This window comes from Solanum verrucosum, unplaced genomic scaffold (assembly GCF_900185275.1).
Source record: "Solanum verrucosum unplaced genomic scaffold, falcon-dt-bn FXZP01000118.1, whole genome shotgun sequence".
Taxonomy (NCBI): Eukaryota; Viridiplantae; Streptophyta; class Magnoliopsida; order Solanales; family Solanaceae; genus Solanum; species Solanum verrucosum.
The window spans coordinates 1,496,829-1,515,891 of record NW_026020568.1 but is presented as its reverse complement, the minus strand read 5'-3'; the positions used below and the strand labels follow the sequence as shown (position 1 = coordinate 1,515,891).

General features: G+C 36.9%; 1 protein-coding gene across 1 annotated transcript; it reads right to left on the bottom strand.

The window, feature by feature from the left end:
* Nucleotides 1-590: 590 nt before the first annotated feature.
* Nucleotides 591-15,048, bottom strand: LOC125810606 (uncharacterized). Its single transcript, XM_049490076.1, has 13 exons — nucleotides 14,825-15,048; nucleotides 13,914-14,065; nucleotides 9,683-9,774; nucleotides 9,089-9,202; nucleotides 7,806-8,136; nucleotides 6,754-6,933; nucleotides 5,892-5,972; nucleotides 4,033-4,251; nucleotides 3,730-3,872; nucleotides 2,187-2,353; nucleotides 1,804-2,021; nucleotides 1,547-1,639; nucleotides 591-1,272 (listed from the first exon to the last, which is right to left on the bottom strand). The coding sequence occupies exons 1-13, from the start codon at nucleotides 15,018-15,020 to the stop codon at nucleotides 1,135-1,137; spliced, it is 2,124 nt and encodes a 707-aa protein (XP_049346033.1). The 5' UTR covers nucleotides 15,021-15,048; the 3' UTR covers nucleotides 591-1,134.
* Between the last annotated feature and the right edge of the window lie 4,015 nt (nucleotides 15,049-19,063).

The following is a 19,063-nucleotide window of genomic DNA, read 5'->3' as shown; positions in this document are numbered from 1 at the left end:
AATGATAAGAACTTTGATTAACATATTACGATATATTTTTTTCATCGTATTGATATGCAATAAAATAGTACTTTTCATATAGTTTTTAAATATTTAATGCTTTTTGTTTAAAATATCAAACTAATGTAATCTAATTTAACTTTAAAAATTAATCAAATTGACGTTCGAAAAGTGCAACATACCAATTAAAAGTGGACAAAAGGGAGTATTAATAGATGTTATGAGGAGATTATTAATAAATCTCCTCAAATTCCAACCAAACAATCCTCCAAGTATAAAAGAGGTGGGTATATTTGATCACTGTTATATATATCCCCTTTTAATTTATGTGATGGTATTTGATTCAACACAAAAATTCAAGAAAGAGAAAAATATTTAAAAATTAGGAAAAGGGTCAAATATTCTCTTGTACTATAAAAAAAAAAAACAGTTTAAATATACCACTCGTTATTCTTTGATTTAAATATACTCTTTTGTTATACTTTCAATCTAAATATAACTTTTGTATTATAATTGGCACAAATGTACCTATAATTTTAACGGAGGGACACATGACAACATGTTCTAAAGGAAAGTATCCCTTGAAGTACAGCTTACAACGACGCAAAAACTTTATAAAAAGCACGAACGCCAAGTGTTTTGATAAGTATGTGTGTACACAAATTGACGTGTGTTAAAACTGCAAAAACGAGACACAAAGGAGCCACTGCAGCTTGCTATAACTGTAATTAAATAAGACAACTGGAAAGTCCATAACTAACCAACATCTGCCTAATTACAGAGGATATCAATCTTCTAGTATACAGAAAATTCTAATTTAACTTCTTTCTGTTTTGGGTTTGGGGAGGAGGACGAGACAAGCTTGATTTAACTGTGGACAGCTCGACATGCTTTCGATCTTACAACTCGTGTACATGTAACCTCTGGTTTCGTTTTTTCACTAAAAGAATCTCAAATGAAAACAGGAAGACTATATCATCCCAAGTGGTGATGGTACCTTAGTTAGAGGATATCCAGCAGGTTAAATAAGGACTTAATTTCATTGATCTAAAGATGATGCAGACATGTATTGCTGCTGGTTTTAAGAGACGGACCGTCTTTTGAAGAGGACTTAAGGTTGTTCATCCATATACTTCACGAAAGTAGTGCTTGTTCTCTACTCTGCTCTTTGGCTTTCCTCCTGTTTGATTCGAGAATAATGAGGAGTGCTGTAATGTCAGCAGGATTAACTCCACCAACTCTACTCGCTTGCCCAATTGTTTGAGGCCTAACCTGTACATCGAGAAGATACAATCATGGGAAATATTAGGCAACTGGCGAAACACCCAACCCTACAAACAATTAACCGCAATTCATTTTACAACATCTCAAAAAAGAAATTGTACCATAAAAATTTTAACAAGGACAATAGTGAGGCACAATATGCCATCTTTCTACAGAATGATCTAAACCATTGAGCTTGTGAAAACTGAAAAGTATAAGGAAATAAATAGAAGTTTGTGTGTGCATGAAGACTGCAGTGCTATGCAGATGAGGCAGAAAATACCTTTGACAGTTTTTCACGTGCTTCGAGCGACAAAGTCGTCATTGCATAATAATCTATGTCCTCAGGAATTGGTTTGTGCTGTTGATGAACCATCTACAAGCAGAAAGTCATTGCCACAAAGATATGAGATACTGGTCCATTAGAGATGGAGGAATTTTAAGGCGAAGATGGAGGATCAAAAGACCAATGAGTGTGCAGATACAACCGAATCCCCTATTCTAGTTCTAGTAAATTAAGCCTATTGCATCACTGTTCACCTGTTGAAGTTGGCTCTGCTGGCGTACAATGAAGCCTTCATATTTGATATCAATCTCTACGCACTGTTTCTCCATCCTGGACAGAGTGGAATTTCCAAACCCATGCTTGTCAAAAACTCCGTATTGTACATGTGGTTTCTTAAGCAGGCTCTCTAGTGTTGATGAATCCCTTACTGGCTGAGCAGAGAGAAGAGTAACTTCAGCGGCCAACTCTCCACCTGGAAGCAACAGAAACAGGCATTGAGTTTGACAGGAAATGAATGAACAAAAGACTTCAGATATTTACTTCTACAATTATAATTCCAAATAAGCACAAGTAATAAGGTTATCACAATATTGTGTCACCAACGAGCATAGGGACAACGGAAAGAAACAACGCTGACCTGAAATTCTAACTGCTTTCAACCGCCTTTTCTCCTCCATGATACGAGCTTGCTTCTCCTGGTACATCATCCACCTTCTATCATCTATTAAGCCAATTTCACGACCAAGTGGGGTGAGACGGCTGTCCGCATTATCAGACCGCAGAAGCAGACGATGTTCTGAGCGGCTGAAGGCATATTAGACTATTAGCAAGTGGAATTACAGACAGATAAGAACTATCATATACAATTAGACTATATTTCTTAGTAAGGTTAATAACAGGTTATGCACTTAGTTATCATCAAAAAGATTAAAGATCTACACAGAAAGATGAGAACTATCATAGACAATTAGTCAAGATTTCTCAGTAACGTCAATAACAGGTCATGTACCTAGACAATAGGTTTTCATCTTCTTTTCCTTTCTAAATTTCTTGGGGGAAGGGTAAAGGGGAAGGCCCATTATCCACCGAGTTCTGAACCTTGTGCCACAGGGCCTCAGGTATTTCTCAGTTATTAGAAAAAAAAGGTTGTCATCTTCCAATAGTAATAGAGCCAGACTCATCTCTGTATTCTTGGTTTCCTAATTTTATAAGCCCCCATGTAATATTGTCCATGCACTAAATGTCTAACCCTAGGCGTGCAAAGTGTCCTCCATTGGTAGAGGGAAATAGGAATGGACTATTGTCCAGGTCTTGGTCAATCTTCAGATCATGAGGTATCTCTTGCGATTGAGTTAGGCCCAATATCCATTTATCCTCTTATATACTCTTGGACAAACCTCACCTCATGAGGTAGCACATGAAATTGAGTTAGGCCCGTCAGAAAGAAATATATTGGATTTTCTGTGCTCAATGACATAGGTATTAGTCTAAACAAAGCCATAAGCAAAGATAATTTTTTGTAAGAACTTTCATGCAATTGCATGAACTGAAAATATAAATCTAGAACATCAGTCAGTAAACACTTTTCAAAAATAAAAAATAAAAAATTGGTAGGAACACAACAGCAGTACTTAAAACATGAAAAAAAAAATACTACACCAGAAGGCAAATGGAACTAATTGATGTTTACAACAATGCCAAAGGCATAACTATTTCTTTAATCTTTTTCTTCATTTTGTTTCCCCTCATGCATGTCTTGCCCAAGCATTAGAACATTGAGGTCTACAAACACAAGGAAAGATGCACTCTGCTTACAGAAGGTCCAGAGATAAAATTGGTATCTAATAATGATGACAAATAGGAAATGGCTTGGCCAATAGCAACATGGAAAGAGGAGAAGGTAAAAACATACAAATCTAAGGGCATAGACCAGCACAGAAAAAGAAGGTTGTCAATTATCCAAAAAATGGTATTGCATACTAATTGCTAAGGTTATATCGCTGGTCAATACTGTTAAATAGAGGTTAAACAGAAAATGACTTAAACACAAACAACGTTCTCTTAATTTGGACAATAATGCAACCACAAGAATATTGTGATTTCATCAGCAAACTTAACAGTAAGCAAATCGTAGCTACTGTATGTTGCATAATCAAAAGGAAAAGAGGTCATCACTTCACCTTGTTAACATGCGATAAGGCTCTCGAAGATCTTTGGTTACAAGATCATCAATCAGAGTCCCTATAAAACTACTTTCTCTCTCAAGAACAATAAGTTGCTTTCCATCTGAGTATCTAGCTGCATTAATTCCAGATATGATCCCCTACATTAGGAAAATTTACCAAAAGAGGCTTAGAAGACCTTATCAGATAATTATCATAACCGTTAGTTAAAAAGTAGGTACTGGTATAAACAGTCCTATATCTTTGGATACATAGATAAGAATACAGAAGCTGAAGTGAGCATCATTGGAATATAAAAACCTGGGCAGCAGCTTCTTCATAGCCTGTTGTCCCATTTATCTGGCCAGAAAAGAAAAGGCCCTCGATTTTTTTAGTCATTAGGGATCTGGAGCACTGATAAGCAGGCAAGTAATCATACTCTACAGCGTAGGCTGGTCTCAGCATTGTACAGTTCTCAAGTCCGGGTAATGTTCGTAAAAGTGGCAACTGTAGTCTCTCCGGCAAACCAGTAGAGAATCCCTACAGAAAAACGAATCATTACATTGTGCAAATAGCAAAGGAGCATTTTACACAGCAATACAGTGGCATACATCATCAGGTTGTTTCATTTCCAAGAGAGAGGGAACTAAGAAAATGAATTTTAACTTCAAGAAATTAGTCAGCAGAGAGCCTTAGACTACATATCTTCTTACCAGCACATCTGCATCAGTTCTTCGAAAATGACCAAGTCATAACAAATTAAAATAAATTTCAAGGATATCACTTACTGGCATTACCTTAGCTCTTTATACTGGGAAATAGGTAACAATCTTGAACACAATAGTTTTAAAAAGAGAACCACAAAAAGCCGACAAGACCCAAAGACTGTACACTTCTTCGAAGTTCGAAGTAAAGCACCCAATTTTCCGGACATACAAAAATACCTAACATGTATGGATTTAGCAACTGTAAATCAAATCATAATTTAAATTACCGATTTCAGCGTCTAAATATAATAAATAACAATATTACTCCAACAGCTCATATTAAACATCGTTCAGGGTGTGATTGGTATGACCAAGGATGCTTTTCTTAATCTGTTCTCTTGATGAATTGTTTATGAGTATTTGGTTACTTTGACTTGTTGAAAATGTTTCTCCACCCTTCTCAAAAAAAATGTTTCTCCAATAAAAATATTTTTTCTCGATAAGGTCACATAAGGAAAATAGTTTCCTTGAAAGGGGAGAAACCTAAGCCTTCCTTTTACAGGGTTTGCAATATCCCTTGCTTCCCTTGCACAGTTCAAAACTTGGTGGATAACAGTTAGACATTGTTAACTTTGCCTCTAATGTTCTTTTTTCCCCTCTAACATTGCTTCTAACATTGTTATTAACCATTATTACTAAAATATCATTCAAACCATAGTCATCATACACAATCCTCCACCGTCAAGCTTATCATATATTAGAACACAGACAAAAATGGGAACATGACGTGGGAAATGATTTCCCAAGGTAAAACATTTTCACCAAAACATTCTCTTTGATACCAAAAGCATCCTGTTATGTAATTCAACAAGGTCACGTAAAAGTTGATCCCATCGCAAAATTAAATTTTCGACTTTCAGTTAATAAATCATATAAAGAATCAATCTGTAACAAACAATTCATACTCAATTACTCTGGTAATTGAAAGGGTTGAAGAGGAGTTGCATAATAAAGAGACTCACTTGTAGAAGAAAAATAAGAAGTAAATTCAAAGTAGGCAAAGAAAGGTACCAGTTAGGAAAGGCCTTGTAAAGCTGAGAAGAAGAAAACAAAGAAAAAGAGTGCTAAAGCTGACGTGTGTGTGTGTGGTGTGGGGTGGGGGTGGGGGGGATCTTAGGACCTAGAACTAAAAAGGAAAAAGTCCTTTTAAAAAGTTCTTTTAAAAAAATACAACTTCCAAAGTCAAAGTCAATTTTTTTGCTGCTTCTAGCTGGGATCACTTTGCACCCTACTGTTCACAGAGGTGATAACGCCTAGTCGATCAATTAATAACACTGCTTCAATGTAAGGAATTTGTACCATAAACACCGCCAGATTGTAGCAACATTACAGTCAACGAAAAGCATTTTTCCTCCAGTAAGGCAGTAATTATATTAACTCAAAAGTGGAAGCAAAACCAAAGAGTAAGCAAACCTGCACGTAGAGCTCAGGGACACTTCGACCCTCAGGTTCAAGGAATATTTGATGAGACTCTTTATCTTGAAATCTTACAATCTGAAATAGTCAAAAAGATAATCATACTTCACATGGGAGAAATAAATAAAAAATTAACCAAGTTTTCCAATCTGGAGCCATGATATTTTAATGAGGGATTAGAACTCGCCACAACATACTCTTTTACAACCAAGGAATTACCCTCCACTCCCTAGAAAACCTATTTGTAACATTAGGGGATTCTAGTATCAGATGGAATTAATCTTCCCTCCACTTACTTTCTTTTCCTTCCAATAGCACAAGGTGTTTCCAAGTTACAAAATAATTACTAACTAATAACAAATTTCAGTGGGTATAAATTGCCTCCCATTGAAATATCAGGATATAACTTTTTTGCTGGGAGAACAAAAAGGGACAACATTAACACTTAATTGAAATAATGGAGCTATGTTTTCAATTAAGAGTATATGATTCCAAGCTTTCATGCTTGGGAAATAGTAAATAGTAGCCTGCTTAATTGCACCCTCTTATCAGAGCATTTGACAACAAAGAACAACACCCTTGGAGATGAAAAAATCCGAAGTAACAACTTTTCTGTACTTCATTTGAAATCGTCATGCTGATATAAATTTGTCTCTAGAAGGAAAGTAAAGTTGGAAAGAAGATTAAAACTCTGTTTCACATTTTTGGTTAAGAAACATGCAGCATTCTCACATCAGTAAACGCAAGCATTCTGTGCATTAGGTGACATTAACAAGAAGATAGAGCTAGAATGGAGAATTTAGTATGAAATGCCTTGAAACCAGAGAGAAGCTCCATATGGTGCAACATCATACAATACCTTATCCTCAATGGAGGGGCAGTATCGAGGGCCCTTAGCTTCCACCCAACCTCCATAAGTAGGAGTTTCATGCAAATTATCTCTAATAAGCTGATGAGTACTCTTTGTGGTACGTGTAAGGTAGCAACACATTTGTTCCCTTTCTATATGGTAATTAGCATCAAAACTGAACCAGCTTACCTGAGGATCAATGAAAAATGTTAGAACATATGAATGTAGAGGCATGAGCATGTATACATCTATATAAATTAGTGATGAAGAAAATTTGATTTTTTTTTTTTTGAGAATTGGTAAACAAAGAAAATTTGATTATTTTTAAGTGAACCTTACCAACAAATACATAGCACACTTTTAAGGGAATTTCAACTCTCCAAATCTCAAACCCTCATGAGATAAAATGAAGGCAACAAGCAAAATAAAAGCTCTACAAGTAGCTAACTATCAAGAACACAAGCCCCCTCACGATGTATATACTGTTCTCTACGATCAATCCCAGAGGAAGAGGAAGGGGGGAGCTGGACATCTTGTAACTTGTATTCTATAGCAGATAGCACCCAGAAATACATGCTTGCAGTTTCATATTAGATATAAAGTTGCTCATAATAAATTTTCTGATCAGACAATCTTAACATCTATTATTATCAGTAAAAATCAAGAAATAACCGTAGGACCAGGGAAAAAGAGTATTAGATATCGAATAGCAGAGTACTTCTGGAGGAAATCCTAAATCAAATCTCACCTATCAGAGTACTTTTAGAGGAAATCCTAAATCAGATATAGGCTCAGAGAGAGCCAGAGCATTTCGAAATGACAAGCAAGTTTCTCCATGAGACAACTCAAATAAAGATAGCATGAACTTGCAAGTGATTCTCTCTTATACAACATACTTAATAAACAAAACTCATCCAGAGGCATCCAATATTTGCAACTCACCAGAAAATACATTGGCGTAAGTAATATGCTATTGGATTGCACAAGTAGTTCAGCATGGTTAGAAATCATAGATACAGTTAAGTCTACAGAACCTACATATTAAAAATAAGCAGAAGGACCTCTTCATCTCCATATTGGGGCTCCAATCCTGAGAAATCTACAGTACGAGAGTCCACACGTGCAGGGGTTCCAGTTTTTAGCCTATCAGTTTCAAAGCCAAGGCGCTGCAAGTTTTCTGTTAGACCAACGGAAGCTGATTCACCAGCTCTTCCTGCAGGCATTGAAGTTCTACCAATCCAAATTTTCCCACTCATAAAGGTCCCTGTCGTCAGAATCACCGAAGGTGCATAGAAGTTCATTCCAAAGAAAGTACAGACCCCCTCAACGTTGTCATTTTTCCCCAACAAAATATCTGTTACCATTGCCTCTCTGATAAAGAGATTTGGTGTGCTAGAAATAGGAGCCACAAGTTAGGCTCTGAAGATGTGAGGGCCACCAATATGTTTGAGATACATAATTTCAACAAATGGACTTGTGAAGACATGCACCAATGCACAAGGAATTAATTGAATTTCTCTATACTAAGTTTTCAGGTAAGTAAATAGAAGTTTATAGCTTAGCTCTTTTTCCTTTCTATACCCAAAAAGAAAAAGAAGAAACAAATTAATTTAGAAGGAGGCGAATGAAATGGATTTAGTTCGGCTTGGAATAAAAGGTGAAAGTTACATCAGCACAGCAGTAATCCCAGAAACCTGAGGTGAATATTTTCGTAGCGCTTTGTAATGTAATAAAGAAAAGATGACCATCACACCCCAAAGGACCCGAGCAGTTCAACTTCTTGCAGGGTACAGGTAAATATATTTCAAATAATCTGTTAAATGGAGACATTGTACAACTTTAACTGAGAAGTACATAAGATTTGCTAGAAAGAGTATCCAAGATGACAGTCCTGTGTTTGTAACATTTTTAAAGCATATAAAGTATAACTAGAAATATAAGTATCCGAGATGTCAGCCTAGTATATAGGTGATCCATGAACTGCAATAGCATGGACGAGAAATTACTAAACTTTCATCTTTATCTCTCCAAGAACAATAGATCAAAGCTTAAGAAATAAGTACATAATCATACAAAGCAAGACCTATGTAGCACTCATAAACTACTTATTTCACTGTGTAGGTCAAAATGAAACACAGTAAAGTGGTAATTGCAGTAGTGACAAAGACAAGTTACTGAATGTATTATTGGCCTGAATGAAATTTATCTGCCCCATGCTTGTAAAATTCATAAAATATCTTACTAAGATCATCTGCCCCATATGGTAAAACCTTTGAGCAGCTTACTCATGAGTACAAGTCATTCTTGATAACAACTGTATTCTATTTTGGGACAATTAACTTACCTCTCAACAATCTTTTTCATTTCTAGAGCATATTCTCTCTTATCTGTCTGTGCACGTAATGCCCAAACAGCAGGGCCCCTAGAGATGTTAAGAACACGTTTCTGCAAATAGCACCTATTGAAAAAAGAAGCTTCCATCAGTCTTCTGAATAATGATAGGTGGATTTAATAAAATATAACTCCAAGAATATCGAATACCATAAAAAAAAGCCCAGCTATTTTTTTCTATTACATTTATCTTGTCCCACACCCTCTCCATTTTCTTGCCAAACTTGTTCCAAAGACATTTTCATGCTTGCAAGCTACTTTGTTCGTTGTTTTCTTTTTTTCACTATTCGGCATCTAGCATAGTTCTTCAGTTATTCTTCCTTCCAGACACACATAAATTTGTAAGCCTGCAGGCTTTTTATAGTATTCTTGCCCCTTATATTTTTCTTAGAACTTAAAATTAATGCCAAATTTCATTAGTTTCCTTTTAAAAGACAAACATGGTTTTGTTTCCTATTTTTTGGAGTTGAAAAAATGCTTCCAGTGAGCTGGTTACCAAACAAGACTAGATGAATTTTTCAAGAGCAATTGGAGTACTAAAGTTTACCTATCCGCTATTTTTCCAATATCACCACCCAGTGCATCGACTTCATGCACCAGCTGAGATTTTGCAGGTCCACCAACTGCGGGATTACATGGCTGCAGAAATTTTGATTAGTAAGATCACAATCATGAGATGAAAGCAGATCAAAATATAAGAACCAACCTTGGGTTGGAAACTTAATAGTCCTTGAATTATAGCTTAATGGAGTTCACAGAAAACAACCCAAAAATAAAAAGAGAAACATAAAACACCATAGTAAAAAGCACTGTAAAAAAGAGCAAGTTTTACAAAGAGTGGTCCTAAGAGAAGTTTTTTTCTCTCTTCAATTCCATAATTTTCTACACAAGAAATTTCAAGTGACTTATTCACAAATTTACATATGGTCCTTTGGAAGCAGCAATTGAAGCATAACATCACAAATTTACATGTTCCTTTTTTGGTCAAAATATTTACAAAGCTGCTAGTTCTTTAGACTCTAGAACTAGTCCTCAAAAATAACCTCTTGCTGCAGTAAGAATAAGAACAGAAACATGCAAAAAAACTATTCTTAGGATGTTACAGATGATGAATCAATTTCTTTAATATGTCTGGCACTTATCTTTGTTAGTGTTGTCCTATGTTGCTAGGACTCTTCAAAAATGTTGCCGCACCCATGTTGGTTACTTTAAAAATACACTACTTTTGGAGTATCCGACACGCATCCGTCGATATTTTTAAAGAGTCCTAGCAATATAGGTGTTGTCTGCCTATTGATAGATTAATCAAAAACTTTTCATTCAACTTATTCTTTCAATTCAAATTGAGATTAAGAAATCCAGTGTTCCACTAAGATTTCGAATAGCGGTCCCGAATTCAAGTGGATTCTATTTTAACTCTTGCTCAGAGAAAGACGATCAAACAATTCCCAATCATGGTCCTTGCCGATCGGATCATCCATATAATATACAAGAATAAACTCCGCTATTCAACTACTCTAAAATCCTTTTCCATCGCGATTGTTGGTTCTCTCTGAGATGTAATTGAATTAAAATCTCTCTAACTTTGTCTCTGTTCTCCCTCTGGGTGCCCTAAAATCTTTTTGCATTGCGCTCGATCCAGATGCAGTAAATTGATATGGACACCCCAATTTTCCAGTCTATCTTTGGACAGCTTAGCATCAATAGCCACCCATGTAATATATTGGTGTCTAGGCATAGTCCCAGATCCCATTGTAATGCTCTTCCATGGTACCTTAGAGCTTTGTGGAATTAGTGCTATATATGCCTTCTTTATTCTGAATTTGCCTTTCCACCAACAGCTTTGCAACTGTGTCATCAGGCTACTGTTGTTACACCATTTTCTTGCATCAAACGGTTTCCTAACAATCCAGCTTGCTTGTCCAGAAGTTTGTAGTTCAGTCTGGTCCTTGACTTTGGTATAGAAGTTGTGTACCCATTGAATCCATAGAGTATCCTATTTTCCATCCAGTATCCATAGCAATTAACAAATAGCTGTTTTGTTCCACATTAATGATGTTAAGGCCTCCTACTAATCTTGGTAGACACTCTTTGTCGCAGGCAGTCAGTGCTTTTCTTGATGCCTCAGCACTGTCTGTCCATAGGAAAGTCCTACAAATAGTTCAGTGATCTTCTTTGGTAGGAGGAAACCTGAGCCCAGTAAGTCTGCATCTCAAACAAGAACTCTTTATTAGTTGCAAACTTCCACAGTTGAACAGAAATTTAGTGGTCCAACATTTCACTCTTGCTATCATCTTCTCTACAAGTGGCATACATTGTTGAACACTCAGCTTCCTTGATGAGAGAGCCACTGCCAAGTACTAAATGGCATCTCACCATTAGAAAAGTGCATTTCAGTGTGGACTTGCTCTTTGCCAGATAGATAGAGCTCTTCTCCAAATTAGCATGTAATCAAAGAACTCAGAGAAGTGATCAAAAGCCTGAAGCATCATCTGATCAACTGAATAACACTCAGTGTAGTCAAAGGCGCGCTTAAGCCTTGAAGCGAGGCTCAAAACATGTTGAGCGCTTCGCCTTGCTTTATGTGCGCTTCAGTCATCCTCAAGGTTCTAAGGCAAATCATTCATGTTTATAATTATTAGTCTTAGACTAAAAATATATATTTGTATATTTTTTCTCCCTTTGCGCCTTTTTTCATTAAAGAACGCGCTTTATTTGCGCTTTGCGCTTAAAGCCCCAACAGACCTTAGAGCTTTTTTGCGCTGTCACCTTTGATAACACTGTCAGCTCTGCAACACATGAAAGCTCATCCGCAAATCAGATGTGTGCTAGTTTGAGTCTCTCACTCCTGGGATGGTAGTTAAATCAAGATTGTGTCTTAGTTGCTTCAATGATCTTTTTAAATACTCCATAGCTAATACAAAGAGATAAGGTGACATTGGGTCACTTGTCTTAGTCCTTTTTTTGCTTGGAGCATAGGTATAAGATCGCCATTAAGGATAAATGCATATTGTACTGTGGTCACACACTCCATTACCAAATTCACAAACTTTAGAGGAAAGCCAAACTCAAGCAGGACCACTCTTAAGAAAGACCACTTAATTGATAAGCTTTTCTAATATCTACCTTCACTATGCATCCGGGAGATACTCATTTTGAGAGTATCCTTTGACCAGTTCATGAGCTATAATCACATTGTCAAGAATGCTCCTCCCTTCTATAAAAGCTGACTGTGAGGAACCCACCAAGCAGTTCACCACAAGTTAAAGTCTGGAAGCACCTTAGCTATCAGTTTGTAGACAGTAGTACAACATGCTATGCGTTTAAACTCTTTGACATAAGTAGGATTGGGAACTTTGGGCACTAATGTCAATGTAGTATAGTTCATCCCAGTTAAGATCTTTCCAGTTTCAAAGAATTGTAACACAGCTTCCATCACCTCCTCCCCTATGGTTCCCCATAAAGTTTTAAAAAACTCAACTGGGAAGCCATCAACACCTAGAGCCTTGTCAGAAGATAAATCTTTGAGGGCCAGCAGCACCTCCTCCCTTCTTACCTCCTGTACCAGTTGTCTTTGATAATCAGGTGTAAAGCAGGGGGCATATCTGGCTATTGTTATGTCAATACTTGGCAATGCAGTTGCATTTGTTCCCAGAGGCCTAGCTCGAGTGGCAAAAGGTGGAGGATTTGTGGCTTAGGCCGCAGGTTCAAGCCCCACACCATGCAAAGCGAAGCCCGGTATTTAAGTGGAGAAGGGTAGAGGGGCAGGCCCATTATCCACCGAGTTTAGAAGGCTGTGATTGGTCCAAAGGGCGGGTCACAGACGGATTTCTCGGTTATAAAAAAAAAAAAAAAGCTTTTGACAAACTTCAGGAACTCCTATTGCATCTGTAGTGGATCTGTTAACATGTCTCCGATGTTAGATACCTTATTTTTGGCCTGCCTTGCTTTCATAAAGGCATGCAAGAACTTGGTACGAGATCCAACTGGCTTTGGATCTTTCTCTTAGCACCCTCTTCTGAATGTTGGACCAGTCTGCCAACTGGATTAACAATTCTCTCTCTTTACTGATTAGTTCTGGATTGAATATGTCAGACTGGAACTGAGCCTAAGTGATCCCAAGTTGCTCCTGTAATTCCTCAACTCACCTATCCAGGTTTGTGATGTCTCTATTCATTTGGGTAGCCATTAGTTCAATCAGTTGAAGTTTCCTCCATACTCGATATATAGTGTGACATGGTACTACTTTTGAAAAGCCTGCTGATTAAGTAGTTCAATGTACAGTCTGAAGGGTCTTGGGATCACAAATTTACAAAGTATCCCATGGGAAGCAATAATCCAAGTCCTTCTATTCCAACCTTTTCTTTTTTATCACGTAGTTGTAGAGTTCCTTCTTGTCCAACTTATTTGCCACTTTGTGCTTATGGATTGTCAGTTTGACCATTTTGTGGAGCTAACTGAGATTAGATCAATTCATTCTTCTAAAATTAAAGTTGACTAATATTCCTACGTCACAATTTTCCTCATTTAAAAAATGATCAAAGAATACTGTTAAAAAAATGAACCTTAACCCTAACTCAACCCCCAAGCTAGCACATGAGGTAGGATTTGCCAAGACCATATAATGAGATCAAGTGCACGTTATCCCACCGATGTGGAACTCCAACAAATACAACTTAAAATATTAGTAATAAATAAACACCAAAGAATAGAAAGTACATTGCTGATTGCACGCAATGGAATTAGTCCAAAAACCAGAAAAGACGAGTTCCCATTACCTGCCATGCGATGCGATCAATATTAAGAGTAAGAAGCAGAGTTTTTGCCCCTAATCGTGCTGAAGCAAGGGCAGCTTCACATCCTGCGTGGCCTCCTCCCACCACAATCACATCATATCTTTCATCACCCACCTCAGTATAACTACTCGAGCCTGCCAATTTTTTTTATTATTCATCAGACATTTTCGGCAGAAAAAATGACTGAATGGTACTAGCGAACTGTCTAGTTTAGATTATCAAAACGTTTGCAAACTATCTTGTTGTGAATGAGGCACAAGATAATAAATTTGGTGAAATTAGACTCTTTAGAATGAGAAGCAGGCCCAAGCCTCCAACTTTTAAGCCGTTAAAATACATTTGGGACCCTGGTTAAGGAGCATGTGCACTATGGGCAGCTATATATACAAGAGGAGATATTTCACTTATGCTGTGAACTTGTATCTTTATTTTCTTAGTTGTTTCATTAGACTAATTCTGGAACCTCCCACCCTTCTTTGTTCTCCTTTCATTTCCAAGTTTTGTTGTAAGGAAGGAGACAAACTCCTACATCAATGTATATGATTACACTTCCCCATATCAATACAATTCTCCTTCATTACATATTTGCATAACTAAGTAATCAATCAGCTTAACGAAAGTAATAGTTCTAACAATCAAGAACTAGTTATGATTAATGAAACAGATTCATTTATAAGTCACGAGAAAGTTAATAGGTTTTCTCTTTAATCAAATTGGGGTTAGGGAAATACAGGGTGGGGAATTAACCTAGCAAGGTGAAAGTTCAGTAACCAACCAACTTAGCTACTAAGATTATCCTAACTGTACTGCGAGAGAATATTTCAAATTGAAATTACAGCTTCTTCTTTTTGCCTCAGCAGTAATAAAATGAAGAATTATGTGTTTCTACTTACCATTAGACGGAGAACTGAAAGCTACAACGGTGTAAGGGCGTTTAGAAGAGGAGTACAAAGTGCATAAGCTACCGGAATAGCGGAAGCTCCGATATAATCTGATGAATTGACGGTGCTTACGAAGAAATGGAGAGGAAAAAGAGCGAGGAACTTGAGAAGTGAACCGGGTCCAGTTCAGAGAAAGAACAGTCGCCATTGAAGTTCAGAGGTGTAAAGCTGTTGAAGCTCATATATATAAAGAGATAAATTTCTTTTGAAGTACCCCTCTATTTTGTATATATTTTGAAGTGCATCCCAAAGTTTTTAAAACTACAATAAGGTCCAACATCCTTTCAATATTCGTTTATGAATACAACTTAAAAGGATTTTGTTAATTGCTTCATTACAAATTTGGTCCATTACTTTGAGAGAAAATGAGATAAAATGTTTATGGGGTCAAAAATATTTATTTCAAATAATTTAATAATCCTTCGATCACTTTTAATTTTAAGCGCAATACATTTTCTATGATCATTTTCCCTTTTTTCTTTAGTCTTCTTCTTTCGGTCATTAATGATTGATTTTGTATGATCTTTCTTCTTTTTCTTGATTTCTTCGTTGCTTTCCTTCCTCCTCCCTTCCTTCTTCTTCTCCTTCTTTCATGTTCAAAGTTTCTTTAAAGCTTGTTTTTGAAATTGGACATGCAACAAGCTTGAATTTTTTCGAGAAAATTTATATGAAAAGACTTGAAACATCATCGAGAGAATCTCATGATGTCTAATTATTTAGATATGATTTTGATTTGATCGGGATTTAAAGATTTCATTAGCTATCAAAGTTTTTTTTCAAATATACATGATATACACTATTTATACAATATCGATACATTATATATATAATTATATTGGGTAATTAGATATACATAATATACTCTATTAATACAATATCATTAATCACATATACAAATCCGATCATTTTTATTGATTTTTTCATGTACATATTGGTAAGAGACCCTTATTTCAACTTCAATTTCGAAAAGTTAAGAGTATTTTAATTGTTTTACTCCAAAAGTATTTAACTTTTTTAAGTGAAATTCATATTTAAATATCAATGGAACAATAATTAACTACGTCAATAATTTCTTTTATTTGGGAAGTGATTTTAAGATTTCATCTTTATTTTCTAAACAAAAATTCTTTATTTTGGTATCATTTGATTGGAAGCTTGACAAGTCTAAAATGTCTATTTATTCGTGTCATTCTATGCTATTTTAGCTTGGTTTCTAGTATTATTGTCCTCTATTTGCACATTATTCTCACAAATTTTAAGTAGCAAAGAGTGAAAGTTTATTTATTAAATTAATTTATAATCTTAAAACTCATAATTGTAGTTTTTGGGGATGGAATGATAATAATATTGTATAAGTGAAGATCTTTGCAGTTGTCACGCCCTGAGCCTACACCCTGGGCGGGACCGGCACCCGGAGACCATTTCTGGCCCCAAGCGAACCCTTGGCCTGGCTTTCTTAACTCAGTGGAAACCTCAACAGAATAACTCGATGCAATGCAATATTACAAAACAACTTAACTTATAAAATATGGCCATAAAGGCAACTCAAATCTCAAAATAGAATATTTACATATATATATAGATAAGAGACTCAAAACTAACTGACTGACTGTTTGTCTATGAAGCCTCTAAAATACTGAGATGAATGTTGGGACAGACCTCGCAACATCATAATAAAACAGAATTAAGAACACAAAAATAATTGAGTCCTCCGGAATGCAAGGAGGCCCACCACTGACTCTGGAGTGCTCCGCTGGATCAACGACGTGCAGGATGCTGATCCGGGGTACCTGAATCTGCATCATCAAACGATGCAGGCCAACTGGCATCAGTACATGGAATGTACGAGTATGCGAGCTGGGAAACTAAGCAACAAAGGCTAGAAGGAAAACTGGAAGGAACTGAATAGCTTACCTAGCTCAACTCAACTCAACCTGACTGACTTCTTTCAATATAAGGCAATTTAAAACAAGTGCGATATAAGGAAAGACTGTTTAAAACATGCTATAAACTCTGTGTGTATACAAAGATACGATAAGCCTGAAATGTATATAGAAATACAATGAACTGATGTATATAAAAATACAATAATCTCTGTATATGAAAATACAATAACTGCTGTGGGAGCTTCTCTAACCGACAACCATCACATAAGAGCTATAGTGATGATACAGCGATCGACCTCACGCTGCCAGAGCATCTTATACCCGGCCAAAGGTATAAGACCTGAATTGCCTAATGGATCCACTAGTCTAATATGAAAAGGATTCATCTAAAAAGTATGATCCTTTTCTACCCCATGGTGGCTAACATGGTTCTATGGGGGCTGTGGGTTCTTTGAACGCTCCCCCAATTCGGTGCTTGATACTACTCCCAAAAATGTACTGGCTCTTATGTTTTTTTTAAAACATATTTATTCCTGCTGATATGAGATAATTACTCAAAAACTAGCCCGAAGGCTTTTTGGAGATCTCAGCTTCCAACCTTGTTTAAATGTAAAGACATTTCTTTAAACTTCTTTGGGAATACATAGTTCCCTAATAACTTTGAGAAACGAACTCAACTTTAAACTCTTGACTCTTTACTCTTTTACTTGACTTCTAACGTCACTTGACTTGGAACTATCTTTCCTTGAATCGGAATTATGAATTCAAGGTGTTCGATCACATGTTATGGAGGGATTCTTGAAGCTTAGACGTACTTTGGAGTGTCGGAAACAACTATAAACATAGGTATAATACTTTGGAGCATGTATGAGAAAGTGGGAAAGAAATGGGGGAAACTTGGTTGAGACTTCAAATTTCTGGTGACACAGATGGCACTTACGGACGCCATCGACGGACCGTAGATGGACTCACGGTCCATCTTGCAGGTCCGTAGATCGCGTCAGAAACTGTAACACCCCGTATTCAAAATAGACAAAAATGCAGATTTTGAGAAGTTGCAGGTGCAACTTACGGTCACCATCCACAGACCGTAGGTCAAACCACGGCTCGTGCTGGTGGTCCGTGGTTCGCCACTGCAACCCCTCCCCAGCCAGCTCAGAAAATTGGTTAAGTCTCGACTCACGGATAGACCCACGGTCGTAGATCAGACCACGGTCCGTGGTCTGTGTCCGTGGATCAAGACCTCCTTTACCCAGCCTCTGACATGAACTACGGTTGACCCAGCACGGACCGTCATTCGATCCACGGTCCGTAGGTCTGACCGTAGATCGAAGGATAGTAGCCAGTTAGCTGAAAATTCTGATGGGTCAACTTCAGATGGTCATAACTTTTAGCACAAAATGAATTATGTGTCCCATGACCTATGGTTAGATAGATAATTGAATTATCTTTCCAACGCCACCGAGTTTGATAAATTCCGACCTCCGAGTAAAAATTTATGCCGTTTTAGTGAAGACCTGTCGGGCAGACTCGACCTACGGACCCAATCGACGGACCGTCGATTGATTGACGGACCGTCAGTCAGGTCCGTCAGTCACTCCGACAGCAGCTAATTTAAGGGTCTTTTGGTCTTTTCCTATTTCATTTAACCCCTAAGATACGTCGTTTAAGACCCTAAATCATGAGGTTTTAATTAGTTTAAGCCTAGAAATATAACTAGAACTTACCTAAGTCAAATCATTAATCAAACTTAGAAGAATTAGAAGCAAGAGAGGAGAAAAAGGTCAAGAACCCTAGTTCAAGAACGCAGCGAGGTTTCTTCAGTTCCAGCCCCTAAATCGAAAGATTTCTCCGTGGAATTCGTCACCAGGTATGTGAGATTTCCACTAGTGGGTTCCTTTCGCCCATTAGGTCCCTAGAATTCAGTCAGATTCTTGATTCCATGATTATAAACAGACCTAGGGTTTCTAGAATTTGAACAGATCATCATGAATTAGTTATTTAAATGTTTCAAATCAGATTATCATGTTATTGCTCAGTTTATCGCATGAATTTCAGAACCCTAGCATTATTTCTTTAGTTTTTGAATTACACACTGAGGTCAGAATTTCAGTATTTAGTTATACGTGCCTCAGTTTAATGAATGCATCATTATCAGATTAATTGTTGCATTCTCAGTTTGCATGTTCAGTTCGAGCTAATCCGTATTTACAGAAATTCAGTCATAACCAGTTAACTACTTAAATTCATTGGGAAGTAAGCATGAATACCTGAGTTGGCAGACGGTTCAGCGTACCCTATAGTC

Coding starts and splice junctions, on each gene's coding strand:
- LOC125810606 (XM_049490076.1), bottom strand. CDS start 15,020: ATGGCGACTGTTCTTTCTCTGAACTGGACCCGGTTCACTTCTCAAGTT. Junction 2,022..2,186: donor GAAAGCAGTTAGAATTTCAG/GTCAGCGTTGTT, acceptor TGTTGCTTCCAG/GTGGAGAGTTGGCCGCTGAA. Junction 1,640..1,803: donor AGCAGAGCCAACTTCAACAG/GTGAACAGTGAT, acceptor TTCTGCTTGTAG/ATGGTTCATCAACAGCACAA.